The sequence below is a fragment of the Lithobates pipiens genome, unplaced genomic scaffold (assembly GCF_037356315.1).
Source record: "Lithobates pipiens isolate NorthernLeopardFrog02 unplaced genomic scaffold, aLitPip1_a1.2 Scaffold_13, whole genome shotgun sequence".
In the NCBI taxonomy this organism is placed as follows: domain Eukaryota; kingdom Metazoa; phylum Chordata; class Amphibia; order Anura; family Ranidae; genus Lithobates; species Lithobates pipiens.
In genome coordinates, this window is record NW_027507718.1 from 171,955,222 (window position 1) to 171,973,130 (window position 17,909).

General features: G+C 43.7%; 1 protein-coding gene across 1 annotated transcript in view; it reads left to right on the top strand.

Annotated features, from left to right (window-relative positions):
* SGTA (small glutamine rich tetratricopeptide repeat co-chaperone alpha) overlaps positions 1-17,909 on the top strand; it is a 65,155-nt gene that overhangs the window by 42,627 nt on the left and 4,619 nt on the right. Inside the window, exons 9-10 of the mRNA XM_077475873.1 lie at positions 8,179-8,216; positions 13,452-13,547. Coding sequence (XP_077331999.1) covers positions 8,179-8,216; positions 13,452-13,547 — 134 coding nt within the window. The remainder of the gene's footprint in view (positions 1-8,178; positions 8,217-13,451; positions 13,548-17,909) is intronic.

The window sequence follows — 17,909 nt, forward strand, 5'->3', positions numbered from 1 at the left end:
TACCGCACCAACCACATACAGATATGACACGCTCTAGAACAGACATTATATCTGATTTTCTTTCTAAATACGCGCCTCCCTCTCTAGACCCCATTAATACGACAACATTAGATGCCCCCCTTTCCTTGTCCGAACCCACACTTGCCCTCAAACAACTGAAAGCGGGCAAAAGCCCAGGCCCAGATGGCCTGTCTGCAGCTTATTATAAGTCCTTGTCTGAGGTATTGATTCCCCGCTTTCTTGCATCGTTTAATGACCTCTCAACATCCACTAGACCACTTACAGATTTACTCGAAGCGCACATCACACTGATCCCCAAGCCAGGTAAAGACGCAACACTGATCCCCAACTATCGCCCGATTTCCTTGCTTAATGTGGACATTAAATTGTATGCTAAGATTTTAGCTAATAGGATTTCCCCCCTACTTTCTGATATCATTTCAACTGACCAAGTGGGCTTTATCCCTGGTAGAGAAGCCAGAGATAACACAACAAAAGCTCTGAACATTCACCATTGGCTGACTACCACAAAAAAAAGGCTTTTTTCTTTCGTTGGATGCGGAGAAGGCATTCGACAGAGTGGCGTGGGACTACATGCATCTTGTGCTCCAGCATCTTGGCCTCCCTCCGCGACTTCTGTCCATGATTGCGGTCCTCTACTCTACTCCCACGGCTAAAATAAGAGTTAATGGTCGTCTGTCGAATGCCTTCTCCGTCGCCAATGGTACCCGTCAGGGGTGCCCACTATCCCCACTCATTTATGTACTGACCCTTGAACCCCTTCTTCAAATGTTGAGAGACAATCCTGATGTACGAGGGATAGACATAAAGGGTAAATCGTATAAAATTGCTGCGTACGCAGACGATATACTGCTTTTTCTTACAGACCCGATAATCTCGATTCCAAACTTGTTGAAGAACCTGCAATCCTTCCAAACCCTCTCTAATTTAAAAATAAACTTCGAAAAATCGAAAGCGTTGAATATCACTTTATCGGATTCTGAATTGGCCCACTGCAAGCGTAACTTCCCCTTCAGTTGGGAGCGTCAGGCCTTAACATATCTAGGTATAAACATCCCCTCTGATTTATCCAAATTATATGATCTGAATTTTGGCCCGACGCTACTTAAAATTCAAGAAGACCTTGTTACCTGGCACAAAGGCCCATTTTCATGGTTTGGAAGGATTGCAATCCTCAAAATGAATATCCTTCCTAGACTACTATACCTCCTACAAACAATCCCTATACTTCTTCCCAAACTTTTTTTCCGTGCATATAAACATATGTGCAGACAATTTATCTGGGGATACCGTGCCCCGAGGCTAAGCTGGGCCAAACTAATTCTCCCCAAACATGATGGTGGCCTGGGTATACCAGATATACACAACTATTATCACGCTTGTCTGCTCACTAGAATTGTGGATTGGCATGTTCATCACCACAATAAAGCTTGGATTCACCTAGAACAAGACATGATTCCACTTCCTCTGACCAATCTCCCATGGATAGCTAAATCAGCACTCCCCATGCCGATCCGGACTCACCCCTTTATAGGCCCAACTATACAGGCTCTACACCGTACGAGTGCCACTCTCTGCGTTGACGGACTACTAGGGCCTATGACTCCTTTATCCTCTAACCCGGATTTTCCCCCCGGTATCTCAGAACATAGACCTCCTCACCAGACAGGGACTTACAGAATGTACCAGTTCATTGAACGCGGGGAGATCCTCTCATTTCCCCATATGGTTTCTAAATTTCCAGAACTTCATTTACCATTTTTTAAATATCTCCAAATCAGGCACTTCCTTACTTCACAACCACTGACACTCTGGAATAGGGAGCTTACCCCCTTTGAAACTTTATGCAACAGCTCCGAACCCCAAAAGCACTTGATTTCTACCATCACTGCTTTACTTCACTCGGACACCAAAGCACAGGATACTGTTAAACTGCAATGGGATAATGACCTGTTAACTCCCTTGACCACTGAAGATTGGCTGCGAACGTATGAACATACACATAAGGGTACTTTAAACGTATCGGCACAAGAGAACCGATATAAGATATACTGTAGATGGTATCGCACTCCTGAAAAAATACATAGATTATTTCCAGACATCCCCCCGACTTGTTGGAGATGTGACTCTGATATTGGTTCCTTTTTACATATTTGGTGGGACTGCCCAGTACTTCAACCGTTCTGGAGAGCAGTCCATGACAATGTAGTGAAGATCACGACATACACTCCGAACTACTCACCAGCCCAATATCTCCTTCATCACACGCAGATCCCGCAGAGCAGCTATAAGAAGTCTCTTGCCTTACACATGATAAATGCCGCCACGATATGCATCCCCAGACATTGGAAAACCGCCAAGATTCCTACCTTGACTGATTGGTTTAGACAAATCAATCATACTGAAGAAATGGAAAGACTTATACATCAAGCTCATGACACACACTCCCGATTCACTCACACCTGGGCATGTTGGATACATTTCAAGCTCTCCCCTACTTATACCGATACTCACCTACCACCCTCTTCATCGTCCTAAATAAACATTGGGATGCTTACATGATCTTGGTATTTTTTGCTCTAGTCAACACTCCTTTACTTTTCCTCCCCATTCATTCCTCCATTCCTCCTCACCCCCCCCCCCCTCTACGTTCTATATTCGGTTGGGCTCTAACTTTTGTTATCCTTTAAATCTTTCTTTCAAAACAAAAATGTTTTTTTCAGTTACACTGTTTTCCATCAAGTCTCCACACAAACTCCTCGGTTGTTCCACCGGGTGTGTTACTCTCATCCACAGTTAGCTCCCATATGGGGTGGATGCCATTACCAGAGACTTGATGCACGTTTATAGGTTTGCATTTTATCCTTTTTGGCCTGTAATGGGTTTTCGTACCTACTGATGATTGGGGTATTCATATCCGTCACTCTTACGCCCACTACTCTTATGTCCCAGTCTTCTAAGCAACATGATAGACAGTAGTGGACCCCATGTAATTCATTACCCCGCTTATATTGCTCAATTATTTGTTCTCTCCCCTTTTATAAACAATAATTGTTCCAGGTATGCTTCATCACCAAATCTTTATGCTTAGGTATTACATTGATTATGTATTTGCATTGTTTGTCTCTGAGATGATACCTTGCTGTTTATCTTTTTGCTTATGTATGCTCTGTTTGTTATATTTCAAAACCACAATAAACTATTTTGAAAAAAAAAAAAATCCCCCATTATCACTGTCCCAGCCCTTGCAGCCCTTTCTATCTGTGCAAGGAGCTGAGTCTCCACCTCCTCATTAACATTGGGTGGTCTATAACCAACTCCAATGATTAACTTTGTACTACGCGCATCTGTATGTAATTCCACCCATAATGCCTCAGACTCATCACACTCTCCGTCCACCAGGTCCTCTTTCTCACTCGCTTTGAGATCATTTCTCACATACAGACAGACCCCTCCACCTTTCCTTTTTACTCTCTTTCCGAAAGAGTGCATAGCCAGGAATATTAGCCCAGTCATGTGAGGAATGAAGCCAAGTTTCAGCAATACCAATTACATCATAGCTCTCCTGATGCACCAAAGCTTCCAACTCGCCTATTTTGCTTGGCAGACTTCTGGCATTGGCGAACAAACATTTTAATGTATTAATATATTTTGACCGGTCACATACTATCTTCTTGGGTGTTCCAAGATTACAACTAGGACTTGCTACTATATTTACCTTGGGTTTATGTGCTTTGGTTACCCTACCACTAATGCCCCTAATATTACCCTCTGGAATATGCTCCACGCTGACTATCTCTATCTCTGAACATTCCCCCCATCACCTAGTTTAAAAAACCCTCTAACTTTTTGGCCATCCTTAATCCCAGCTGATCTGCACCCTCCTCATTTAGGTGCAGTCCGTCCCTTCTATACCGGTTATCGACTGAGAAGTCGTCCCGGTCCTCCAGGAACCCAAACCCCTCCTTACTACACCAGCTTTTGAGCCACTTGTTTACTTCCCTAATCTCCCTCTTCCTTTCTGGTGTGGCTCGATGTACTGGTAGTATTCCTGAGAATACTACCTTGGAGGTCCTTTTCCTCAACTTGGCTCCCAAGTCCCTAAAATCATGGTGATGCGTGAGGTGACTGGGGGGGGTGAGCTGGGGGGTAGATTTGGGTGTCATCAGCATAGAAATGGTAGTGTTAGCCATGGGAGGCTATCGGCTGACCCAGGGATGACATGTAGATCGAGAATAGGAGAGGTCCAAGAACAGAACCTTGGGGGACCCCAACGTTAAAAGGAGTTGGAGAGGAGGAAATAGAGTTGTAAGTGGCACTGAAGGTGCAGTGAGATGGGTAAGATTCAAACGAATGGAGAGTGCAGCCACGGAGACCTAGCAGACTGAGTTTTTAAAAAGGAAGGGGGTGGTCAACTGTACCAAAGACTGGGGAGAGGTCCAAGAGTAAGCATATGGAATAGTGACCGTTTATTTTAGATGTTAGTAAGTTGTTTCAGGAGAGCAGTTTCTGTGAAGTGTTGTGGGCGAAATCCAGACTAAAGGGGATCAGGAAGGTTATTCTTAATGAGGTGATAGCTTAGCCGGTTGTAGACTTGATGTTTCAAAGAGTTTTGAGTCTAAAGGGAGTAAGGAGATGCATCTTGGGTTAAGATTGGTAGGGTCCAGTGGGGCCTTTTTTGGTATAGGAGTGATTAGTGCATGTTTTAGAGGGTTGAGGGAGAGGTTGAAATAGGAGTTAACCACTTGCCGACCGCTGCACGCTGATGTACATACCTACTTTGGGGCTGTTATGGCAGCAGCTATCTGCCATAATCCCGGTATCCCCGTGTTTGGCCAGCGGTCGGCTACAAGATAAAAGTGGTCTCTGCGGCGGATTCGCCGTGAGATTACTTTTATCAGCGGGAGAGGGCTCCCCCCAGATCTCATATTTAAGAGGTTCTGTCATGCTTTTTCTATTACAAGGGATGTTTACATTCCTTGTAATAGGAATAAAAGTGACACGATTTTTAACTTTTTTTTTTTTTTTTTTTTAAACGGTGTAAAATAAATAGGAAAAAAAATGTGTTTTTTAAACGCGCCCCGTCCCGCCGAGCTCGCGTGCAGAAGTGAACGCATATGTGAGTAGCGCCCACATATGAAAACAGTGTTCAAAGCACACGTGAGGTATCGATGGAGTGAGAGCAATAATTCTAGCCCTAGACCTCCTTTAGTAACGCAAAACATGCAACCGGTAGAATTTTTTAAATATCGCCTATGGAGATTTTTAAGGATAAGTTTGTCACCATTCCACAAGCAGGTGCAATTTTAAAGCTTGAAATGTTGGGTATCAATTTACTCGGCGTAACATTATCTTTCACAATAAAAAAAAAAAATTGGGCTAACTTTACTGTGGTCTTATTTTTTAATTTAAAAGTGTGCTTGTAAGACTGCTGCGCAATACGGTGTGACAGAGTATTGCAACGACCGTCATTTTATTCTCTGGGGGGGGAGAGGGAGTATGTTTGGGAGTTCTAGCAAAAAACTTGTTTTTAACTTGTAAACAGAGTCTGAAAAAGAGGCCTGGTCTTTAAGTGGTTAAAGAATATAGGATAGTGCCAGAGGGTGATTGTAGTATTTGAGAAGGAACGGGGTCAGGGGGGCAGGAGGTTAGGTTGGCATTAGGAAAACGTTTAGTGGCTTCCTCTATAGTATTTTGGTTAAACGAGGAAAGTATTGCTTGTGCAGGAGGACAGTGTGTAAGGTGAGGGAGATATCTGTACAGTGGAGATCTCTTTATGACTTGTATCAATCTTATTTTTGCCGTGATTAGCAATTTCCTGGGAAATTACTAAGTTAGCGGATGGATGTGATGGAGGACGAAGTAGAGCATAAAAGGTAGAAAAGAGTTGATGGGGGACTGCGTGAGAGAGTGTTGAGAGTAATAAAGTAGGTCTGTTTGGCAGTGTGGAGGCAGTTTACATTTGCTGAAATCTTGCTGGGACTTAGCCTTGCGCCACAGATGCTCAAGAGCGAAGCTACCTTTTTATTTTTTTTTTATTTTTTTGGAGGCTTCTGTTATTCTCTGTTTTCCAGGGTTGTAGCAGTCGGGCCTGTTTTTTTTTTTTTTTTTTAAGTTCGGGGGGGACAGTGTATCCAGGGTGGATGACGATGAACTGTTGTAGACAGAAATGGCAAGGTTGGAAGGTTAGGACAAGGATGAAATTTTGTCATAGAGATAATCTGCAGCAGAAAAAAAGAGCAGCGTTAAGATGGCAAAGGTTTCTACGGGTCATCGTTTGGTAGTTGAAAGAGGAGGAAGCTGAGGAGAGAGTGAAATGAATAAGGAGGTGGGGAGGGGGAGTGGGAGGGGGAGAGGGATGTTGAAGAGGTTGTGAGGAGTGCATAGGTAGGAGAATATAAGGTTAAAGAGGGATTTCACTGTGAAAAAAAATTATTAAAAGCCAGCAGCTACAAATACTGCAGCTGCTGACTTTTAATAAATGGACACTCACCTGTCCCAGGATCCTGCGATGTCGGCAGCCGAGGCCGATCAATCGCTCGGCTGCTGCGGCCGCCATTCTAGGTGAGGGAATCAGGAAGTGAAGCATTGCTGCTTCACTTCCCGGTTCCCTACTGCGCCTGCACGAGTCGCGCAGAGCAATAGGAATGGTCCGCGCTGTCTCTGGGACCTGTGTGTGTCCCAGCAGACAGCGTGCAGGGACAGGAAGAGGCATAGACTCCCTCCCCCCTGAAAGGTGCCAATTGTGACACCGGGGGGGGGGGGGGGGTTCCAATGAGCAGAAGTTCCACTTTAGGGTGGAACCCTGCTTTAAGGCAGTTGCCATCAGAATGAGTAGAAGTGTATGTCCATTGTTTTAGGTCAAAAGAGGAGGTTGGGCTCAGAAGTTTAGAAGTAGCAGGAGTGTTAAAATTAACAGGGATGTTGAAGTCGCTAACAATAATTGTGGGAATTTCAAAAGTGAGAACCTAAATTAAAATTATTCTCTGCTCCTAGTGTCTAATACCTCATCAGAGCCATCCCTAGTTCAACTGGGTTTTTTGTTCAGTTCACCCAGTGAATTCCTGGCCTGCGATCACAAAGGCTTTAAGCTTTCTCCAACATGTACTCCCACAGACTCTGGCTAATCTGCCTGTGACCCTATTGATTTCTGAGCCATTGTCATTGTGACTATACCTGATTCTCTGCAATCTACCTGATAAAATTTATGCTTGAAGAGACAGTCCTCTGCTTTTATCCAGAATTAGAACATTTCAGTTCGTATTTATGTGATGTGCAACATTCTGAAACTGGATTATCAGCCTGATATCTCCATTATCGGGTCTTTCAGAGCCTCTGAAGCTGCTATGACCTTCCCATTGCACCAAGGATTTGGTCCAACTGTGGCTCTGTCAGTGGCCCATCTTAACAGAGAGACCACTAGGGTAGTAGAGGGTGTTGCTGCATTTAAGCATCTTACCTATAAGAGGTTAGAAAGCCCCCATAGAACTCAGCATCTGCTGGTAGACCTTGCCCTTCGCCATAATCTGGCTTTGACTTTAATTAGTCAAACCATGGCAGAATGTTGAAAATCCCTTAAGAGATCTCACTGCTGTGGCACTGACAGACTGTGTGGGGAAAAAAAGAAAGGACTTTACAGCGGCCCCCAACACTGAGAGGCAGGGACACAGGATCTTTTGTGCAGTTCTAAGATTCCTTTAAAGTCATTTCCTTTTGCATGTATGTGTCCAGTGGAGCTACTGGCAGGTAAAACCCTTTGAATGTTAGAAGTGCACATATCTCAACCACTACCATGCCACCATGTAGGATATAGGGGAGAAAGAGGTGGGAAAAATCGTTGGAAAGGAGGGCAGCAAAATAAACAGTGTGGTAAGGGGTTGGATATGAGAGAATATATCATGGAAAATAAGGTGAGAGGTTTGGATAGGGAAAGGGCTGCTAGAGAACAGGGGAATGCCAGAGAATGTAATAAAGTGTGAGAAGACTTGTGACAATAGTTAATGCGGATGCTAGAGAGGTACAAAACTGGGTGCGGAGAGTAGTTTCAATGTGAACACTACTGAGGTGACTTTAGTAAAATAATCTTTCTACCGGGGTATGGGGATGGGCTTTAACTGATCGTTGTGGAGTTGCTAACAATCTGTGTTTATTTTTCAGGCATCAAACCTCATGAATAACCCACAAGTACAACAGTTGTAAGTTTATTTTTTTTATTTCCTATTCTTTGCTTACATTGTGCAGGTTACATCGATTGAAAAAAGACACTGTCCATCTAGTTTAACCAATCAAAAATCAAAACAAATAAACTGATAGAAAAATCTCCATATACACAATCCCATTCCCACAGTTCATCCAGAGGAATCCATTCCAGTAGGGAAAAAATCTTCCTGATCCCTACAGAAGGTAATTGAATATTCTGATGTGAACCAGAATCTGCCTAATTTTATAAAATTTAAAAATTGTTCTGGTAGGTCCCCACACTTCATAGTAGTTGGGTAATCCAAAATAAGGCTGCCCTGAGATTGTATATTTACATTGTTACATGTGTTTATGGGCATGCACCCAACAGTGAAGTATTGTTTGATAATAGGTTCAATAGATAACAATTCTATGCTTTGCATCAAATAAATAGACTGGTTTGTTCAAATTTGATAAGCTCAGTGCCAGGAATGGTCACTACTTTCTGATTACCATGGTTTCTAAAAAATTGTCATCTTAAACAATCTTGTAGCTCGCTGCCACAGACAAAATGGATGCAGCAGAGCACAACAGCTGCCAACTTTGTATCCCATCACTCCAGGGATCACAAACGCGTCTATCAGAAGTTAGCTCCTGACTCTATTCTGAGTGCAAGAATGGCTGTGATCAGTGTCGTCGCCCCCCCCCCCCCCCCCCCCCCCCCCCCCCATCATCATCGCTACATGTCAGCGGCTACAGGCGCGCACAGAATAATCAGATTGTCAGGATGGCGAGTAGAGGGGTTGATAAACATGTTCATATGTTTACTAACCCCCTGAATGAACACACAGTGCTCTGTATAGAGTACTTAAAGGGATTGTAAAGTTGATTTTATTAATTGTTTTAAATAACAAACATAGCCCCGAACTTGCTCTTCTGGGGTCCCTCGGCGGCTGTCTCTGCTTCCTCCCACAGGTGCTTCTCATGTTCATGCGAGCTCCCTCGCATGGTGAGAAGCATCTGCGGGCGCGCTCCTGTGATACAGCCGGCGGCTATAGCCGCTCGCTGTATCACCCGGCGCTCCGCGTCAGTGGATGTGATTGACAGCAGTGCGAGCCAATGGCTGCGCTGCTTTCCATCCATCCACTCCTGCCAATCATCAGCCAGGCTGAGTGGTGAAGAGGAAGTCTAGGACGAGCGTGGGACTTTCGAGGGGTGAGGTAAGTAAAACGGGGGACTGGGGGCGCAGGCACTGTCAGATGTTGTTTCACCTTAATGCATAGAATGCATTAAGGTAAAAAAAACATTTTACCTTTACAACCCCTTTAACTCATAATGGAAGACAGTACACATCAGTTAAGTGTTTAGGCTGGCTTCCTTTTTTGTGAAACGCGCACACACACACCTCTGTATAGAGCACTGGGATGGCGGGTTGGCAAGCCCAGATTGTGGGTTGCCAACCTGCCATCTCAGAGCAGAGAGAGAGATCTGTTCTGCGGTGGTAACTAGGCTGCTTTCCAACTGATCTGCAGATGCAACGCAGAACACCTGCAGGTTAGCTACAGTGAACCATAAACTTGTTAATACCTGCAAGTTTAGTGCACTTTCAGAAAGTGCACCACACCCGCAGGATATAATTGAAGTCTATGGCAAAGTACAGCTAACCTGCAGGAAAGCCACAGGTGAACTTGTCTGTACCCTCTGTGTGGGTAAACCATAGCGCATCAGTGTGAAAACAGCCTTAGGCCCCATTGATACTATCGGTCTGACCCTCCGCTCACCTCTATCAAGCCGCAGATGTAAACGGACTTGTGGCCGTTTACACCCCACTTACCTCCAATCCGATTCCGTCCCTTCTATCTAGGCAAATGGGATCCAAGGGCCCATAGAGTAGAGTGGGTTGTATCCCTGTCGGCTCTGCATATGCACAGTGGACATGGAACTGTCATCCTTCTGCTCCACATTGTGGCCTGTGACTGGTTACCAAGTCACTTAAGTGGACCTCGCTCTTCGAAAGGTTGGGCACCCCTGGTATAGAGCATACTTGTGTTCATTACTTTGCAGGACTGCAGGGAAGAAAGACTGAAGACTGTCCTCAATCTTTCTCTAAATCAAAAGTGAAACATCAGAGGCACATTTAGACCCCCTGATTCATGAAGTCTTCTGTACTGTAAAAAAAAAAACATAAGTGATTAAAAAGCGCATGAATGATCCTTTGCGGATGCAGTATTTATGGAAAGTCACATGTCCATGTCTTAATTGGACAGATATGCAGAGGCTATGCACCTGGAGTGAACTCGCGTTGTACGGGCAACAGCACCCATGTAAATGTGGTCAAACACAGATAAATCATCTTGGGTGTGCACCAGCATAAAGACCCATTCATGCCAGAGGGAGTGCGCTATGGTGCGCATCAGGCACATGCTGAATTGCATTTTTAACCACTTGGCATCTGCGCTATAGCCAAATGACGGCCACAGTGTGGACCTGAATTTCCAGGAGGCTGCCATATGACGTGCTCCCTGTGCGCTGTGAAAACCGAGTCGCTGATACTCAAGTGATCGCAGTTCCGAGTAAGGGGCCGTTCCTGGCCTCTTACCATGTGATCAGCTGTCAGCCAATGACAGCTGATCACGTGATGTAAACTCAGTAAGCTCAGTAATTGTGTGTGTGTGTGTGTGTGTGTGTGTGTGTGTGTGTGTGTGTGTGTGTGTGTGTGTTTTTTTTTTTTTTTTGTTTGTTTTTTTTTCTCACGCTTAGGGCCGGTTCACACTGCGGGCGAGGCGACACGACTCGCCTCGCCGCTATCTTACAAGTCTCCCCCATTCTGTACAATGGAACCGTTCTGAGAGGAGCGACTCGAGTCGCTCTGACTCAGAAAAAAGGTTCCTGTACTACTTTCGGGCGACCTCGGGGCGACTTGCATTGACTTCTATACAGAAGTCATCTGCAAGTTGCCGCTGAGGTCGCGGCAGGTCGCGGCGAGGCAAGTCGGTGTCGCCTCGCATCGCCTGCAGTGTGAACCGGCCCTAACAGCGTGAGGAGGAGAAAAAGCTGATCACCAGCTTATGTGCAAGGGACATCGGTCCCGAAGGGGAAGGAGGCACATCTGCCTCATCTGTGCCCACCAGTGCCACCTATCAATGTACACTGGTGGTACCAATCAGTGCCACCTAGCAGTGCTGCCCACCAGTGCAGCCTCATCGGCGTACATCAATGAAGGAGAAAAATTACCTGTTTGCAAAATTTTATAACAAAATATTTTCGTTATTTTTGTTTTTTTTTAAATTCGGTCTTTTAAAAAAAAAAAATTTACAAAAAATAAAAACCACAGAGGTGATCAAATACCACGACAAGAAAGCTCTCTTTGTGGGGAAAAAAAGATAAAGATTTATTTTGGGTACAGTGTTGTATAATCGTGCAATTTTCGTTCAAAGTGCATCAGCGCTGGAAATTGGTCTGGGCAGGAGAGGGGTTTAAGTGCTCGGTAAGCAAGTGATTAAAATGCAAAACAGTGCTTTATTTAAAAAAAAATCACTCACTCAGCCCTATGCATGGCAAATCTATTGCAATGCACACACTGTGCTGCAGATCTGATGATATTGGAAGGCATGAGGCTAACCTCCAGATTTAGTTGTGTGAACCATCAATCTTAACGTTTTACAAGAAAGCACAATATAACATTGACAAATATTTGTTTATCAAATATAAATGAATACAGTTTTTTTTACCTTTTTTAGATTTAGTAGGAATCGTGTAAAGTTATATTGTGTTTTGCTAATGATGATTTTAGTGTATTTTTAGCAAAGCTTTTTAAAAAAAAAAAAATTTTGCACAACTATAGCAGGACCTAAAAAAAAAAAAAAAAAAAAAAAAAAAAAAGCTTTTAGTTCGACTTTAAAAGCTAATTTCACCTTCTAAAGCTTAGCAATAAATGTTTAAAAAAAAAAAAATAGAGCTGTTATTAAAAAAAGAAATGTAATCCTCATTGCCCCGCACACACAAATGCAAATGTGCGCCGAGAGTGCACACGTGTGTATGTATGTAAACCACGTTGGCACAACACATGTGCTATCACTGCATTGGAGTGAGCGCAATAATTATAGCATCAGAGCTCATAGTTAACTCTAAACTGGTGAGTGGTAAAGTGTGTTAAAGCATCGTCCTATGGAGATTTGTGGACACAATTTTGTTTTTTGCAATATTGGGGGGGGGGGGGGGGGGGGCATATGCAATTTTAAGACTTACCATGTTTACTGATTGCATTCATATTACTTCATATTTTACCATAGAATTTGGTACTTGTGTGCACTAAAATTAATTTTCCTGTATATACAGAATTAGTTTTTTTGACTAAAGGTTGCAGAAATGTCATGCAACATACAATTGCAACTGCTATCTTGTTCTACAGGGTCCCTCTCATGGGTTCAGAAAATATATAATGTTCTGGGGGTTATATGTAATTTTATAGCCAAAATTACATATTTTGTGTGTAAAAATATGAAAAAATTTGTTGTATTGCATTTTAACCACTTTTGCTCTAGAACGAGAAACACAGGTATGACCTTTTTAATAAACCAAAATTTTAAAATGAATGATCTTACTGGCAACACTTTTGATATTAATGTGCCTTTGTTTTCTTCTTGCCAACTGAAATGTCAAACGAGGCTGACCGATTTTATATAAAAACATTTTTTTTATAATAAACTGACAGCGTGGTTGCCTGACAAATTATATTTTCAGTCTACGTATCTGCCAGTTATATGTATTATTATTATTTTTTTTTTTTTAAGCGGATTTGTTATCTGTCACTGCATTCCCTTAACTGGAACAAATATGCATGACAGTGGTTTAGTTTTTAAAAGTATCGCTGACTGCCAGCTTGTTCAGGTTAGTGAATTACTAGGTATTGACTCAAGGGTTGGGATGACAACCCAGTATTCTGTGCCATGTTGTCAGTATCTGCTCCTCAAATTTCTATCCTTTACTCGGTTTTGTAAAACTAGAATGCAACCATCAATTTTGACTAGTCATTTCTGTCTGGTCGTTTCTGATGGTTTTTCACACACATTTCTGCTTCAACAGATTTCCTGTCTGGAACACTAAGAAATATACATTTACAATTGCAATTTGTGGTTATCTCTCTTGTAGTTTTTCATTAGATTTTTATTTATTTTTTCTTGAAAAATGACATCAAACTTGCATTGAGTATTGAGGAATATTCAGCTGTCACTTTTTTTTTTTCTCCTCAGAATGTCTGGAATGATTTCTACCCCTGGCAACCCTATGGCAGGTGCAGCTGCAACTGGAAACCCTCCTCCCACAGATCTAGCAAGTCTTATACAAGCGTATGTACCGTTTCGTTTTATTAACTCATTTACTTTATATTTGTTTTTATGAAAGAGCAGAATGAGTAAAACAACTTTCCTAAGTTCAAGGCCTAATTTAGGTCTCACAGATCCTTTCTCCTTGGCATCACACAGTGGAGGCCAAAAACACAGCATTTTCTCAAGGCCCGCCAAGACAGGATAACACTTTCAGCGTGCCTTTTTTTTTTTTTTTCCTCTAATGTCCTAGGAGGATGAATGTTTGTTTTTTTTTTTTTTTTTTTTTTTTTTTTTTTTTCTTCACCCATGCAAAAGACTAACATATTTTTTCTTATACTGAATTTTTTTTTCTTTAATCAAGATTCCTCACTACACTGCTGCTAGAGCTGCTTTCTCTGATTGCAGCTATGTGGTGTCCCCAGCCTGGCTTTTGGAGTGCCATGTTTGGACCCTACTGGATGTTGCAGGGATTGAATGATCCTGGTCCTTTCCAGGTACAGGGCCTTTGGCATTGCCTCAGTGCTTGCCCTGTTACCCTAAAGAGTGAGTGGAGTAGTCAGGCATAACATCAGGAGCTACTCCGAGTTGTGTGTGTACAATGCCCCTATTTCTGTCATTTAGCACCACCGTAGGGGTCAACGCTGTCAGACTAAGGCCCCGTTCTCACCTGAGCAAATTTCTGCCTGAGCCTTGTAGCTCTAAAATGCTCAACAAGCCAAATCCTATTTATTTCAATGGCCCCTGTTCATGTATGAGCATTCTGCCACCTGAAGCAAAACGCCTGCCACTCAGAAAAGTACACAAGCTTCTTTTTGTCAGATTACAAGCGTTTTTGGTCCTCTAGACTTTAATAGAAATGCCTGACTTGGGTATTTTACAGGCATTTTGTAGCTTGTTTCAAACAGGAGCTCTCCACCCCTAATTTCCTCTCCCTCTCCTTCTAGTGTATGCTATTGGCTAAACACAACCACCTGAAGCTGTAAAACGCTTGTAATACTCTTCTAAAATGCTTTAAAAAAAGCCAGTAAATTGTTAATGGAGTCTAACCATTGCTGTCATCTGCTCCGTGTATTGTCAAGCGCCTGTATTCCAGGCAGTCCTTCCTGCCATACACAGACGAGGAAGCATCACCCCGCTGTTCCGGCTTTGAAAAGAGCCACAAGAAACTTTTGATCCTCTATTTCCTGCATACAATGACTTTGGTTACCTCCAGCCATCTGAGCCTCTTCAGTTACCAGATGTCTGCTTTATGTGAATGAGACCTTGCTTCTTATTCTACCTTACAACCTTACATTGCCTTTCTGCTTTGCAGTCACAAGTCTTGAGGGAGGAGGGGGAGCTGTACAAGGAGCCGCTTACACTGTACTTACTGCTCCAGGGCTGCTTGCAGCACACCTACTAACGTGGCCAACATTTGAAATCTGAAATACTCTTGGACCAATATCGCACTTCCTCCTTTTTCTAACTTCTCTGCATGGTTACCCTACTTTCTATCTTCTGAAATACCTGCTATCATTCTTGGTGACTTTAACAACCCTGTCAATGTTGCATCTCAACTTAAACTCCTCTTCTAACCCAACGCAATGGATACACACTTACATTCACTGCTACCCTTGACCTTGTATACGCTCATTTCTCCATTCCTGGTAGCCTCACCAACACCTCCTTTCCATTTTCTGATCATAAGCTCACCAGTTTCACAGTGTCCTTGTCTCTCCCCCTCAACTGGCACCTTCCCCCTTCCCTCTAAAGCATGCACAGTTCACTCCCATACTTAACTGCTTGCTGACAAGCCGCCACAGTTTTACTGCGGCAGAATGGCACGGCTGGGCAAAACTACGTTACCTTGCATTGCCTTTTGGCGGCTAGGGGCAAGTGCCCACACAGTGTGCGCCTGGCTGGCGTGATGACCACTGAGCACCACAAACGCATAAATTCTCCCTCTCCCTCTCCCTCCCCCAGTCGGTTGACTCAGTAAAAATTAGGAACAATGGTCTGGCAACAATTACTTGACTGAGTTCCCCAAGTACCCTCGGTGCAAGCCATCTGGTCATCCCCAACCCAATCTTCACTCCCAGCATATCTGCACCCTCCTAATTTAGGTGCAGTCTGTTCCTTCTATAGAACTGGTAATCGACTGAGAAGTTGGCCCAGTTCTCCAGGAACCCAAACCCCTCCTTACTACACCATCTCCTCAGCCACTTGTTTACATTCCTAATCTCCCTCTGCCTTTCTGGTGTGGCTCGAAGTACTGGTAGTATTCCTGAGAATACTGCCTTGGAGGTCCCTTTCCTCAATTTAGCTCCCAAGTCTATAAAAATCGTTCTTTAGGACACTCCATCTGCCTCTGACTTTGTCATTGTTGCCAACGTGCACCATGACAGCGGGGTCTTTCCCACCCGCTCCCAGTAATCTGTCCACCAGATCCATGATGTGCCAAACCCGATCGCACGGTAGGCGGCATACAGTTTGGCACTTCGGGTCTTTGTCACAGATTGCCCTCTCTGTCGTTCTAAGAAATGAGTCTCCTACCACCAGAATCTGTGTATCCTTTCCCTTCACTTCCCCCCCCCACATTCACTGGAGGAGTTCTTCCCCCTGGCAGCTAGGAGATTCTCTCAGATCCAGCAGTGCTTTCGCTCAACTCCCTGGCACTCCCCCCTCTATCCTTCCTGACTGCCGCCCATTTACTTGTTTCTAGTGCCTGCACCTCTGTCTCCACCCGCCCCCCGTTACTTCCCTAGATTCAGAATCTGGACTTCCAGGGAAACTATGTATATGACATTTTGCACAGGAGTATTCACCCTCGATCAAATCAAGGAACGCATAAATGCCACAAGATGTACACAGAGTCGCATCTCCACACCCACCAGGCATTGTACCTACTAATTTAACCCCTTCCCGCTGAGCGTACGCAGATCTGCGTACTCGGCTTCCGGGGGGTATACCGGGATGATGCCCGCACCTGCATGCATCATCCCGGGACCGTTTTCTTCAGTAGGCGATTGGCTTTCCAGCCATAACAACCGATGCGGCTAAAAGCCGCTCGGCTGTTATGCCGGAGGAGCGGGAGGGGATGTCCCCCCCCCCCCCCCCCCTCCCGCCGCTGTTACCAGTGCTCCCGTTCGATCGGGAGCACCGATTCCGTGTGTGATGCCTCCGGCCGCTGGGGAGGAACTGGAACGAAGCCGTAATCGGCTTCGTTCCAGTCTCCTCATAGTAAACACGGAAGCGACGTCATGACGTCACTTCCCGTTTACTCGGCTGCCAATGGCGCCGGTTTTAAAAAAATATATGGTATTCAGAATCGCCGCTTTCGGCGATCTGAATACATTGAAGTGTAAAGGAGGGGTGGGGGGTCTTTTAGACCCCCGATCCCTCCATAAAGAGTACCTGTCACCACCCATTACTGTCACAAGGGATGTTTACATTCCTTGTGACAGCAATAAGTGATCAAATTTATTTATTTTAAAAACAATTTAGTAATTTTTTAAATAAATAAAAAAATAAAAACATTTTTAAAACGCCCGCCGTCCCCGCGAGCTCGCGAAGCAAAGAAACCGCATACGGAAGTCGCGCCCGTGTATGTAAACGGTGTTCAAATCACACATGTGAGGTATCGCCGCAATCGTCAGAGCGAGAGCAATAATTCTAGCACTAGACCTCCTCTGTAACCCTAACCTGGTAACCGTAAAAAAAAATTAAAGCGTCGCCTATTGAGATTTTTAGGTACCGTACTTTATCAATCCACAAGTGCGTGCGATTATAAAGTGTGACATGTTTGGTATCTATTTACTCGGCGTAACATTATCTTTCACATTATGCAAAAAAATTGGGATAATTTTACTGTTTTTTTTATTTTTATTATTATTCATGAAAGTGTCCCTTTTCCCAAAAAGTTGCGTTTAAAACACTGCTGCACAAATACCGTGTGACATAAAATATTGCAACAATCGCCGTTTTATTCTCTAGAGTCTCTGCTAAAAAAAATATATATGTTTGGGGGTTCCAAGTAATTTTCTAGCAAAAAAATATGGATTTTAACTTGTAAACACCAAATGCCAAAAATAGGCTTAGTCATGAAAGGGTTAATGAGGCTTGAGGATTATACCCTGTCCAAATTTACCTAACCACTAGCTTTCTGATACTAATACTCAACAAGACAATACACAGGTACTCGCCGACCACATGCACTCGCACTACACAGGTACTAATGATCCACACCTACTCTCTTACAACACTCGGGTACTCCTAATACTAGGGTACTACCTGACACTAATACTCAAAAAAAAAGCTGTGTAAAATGACAGAAAAGGTGTTAAAAAAGCTGCAAGGCAAAACCCCAAAAAGAACCTAAAAATGCAACACGGCAATCACCAGCAG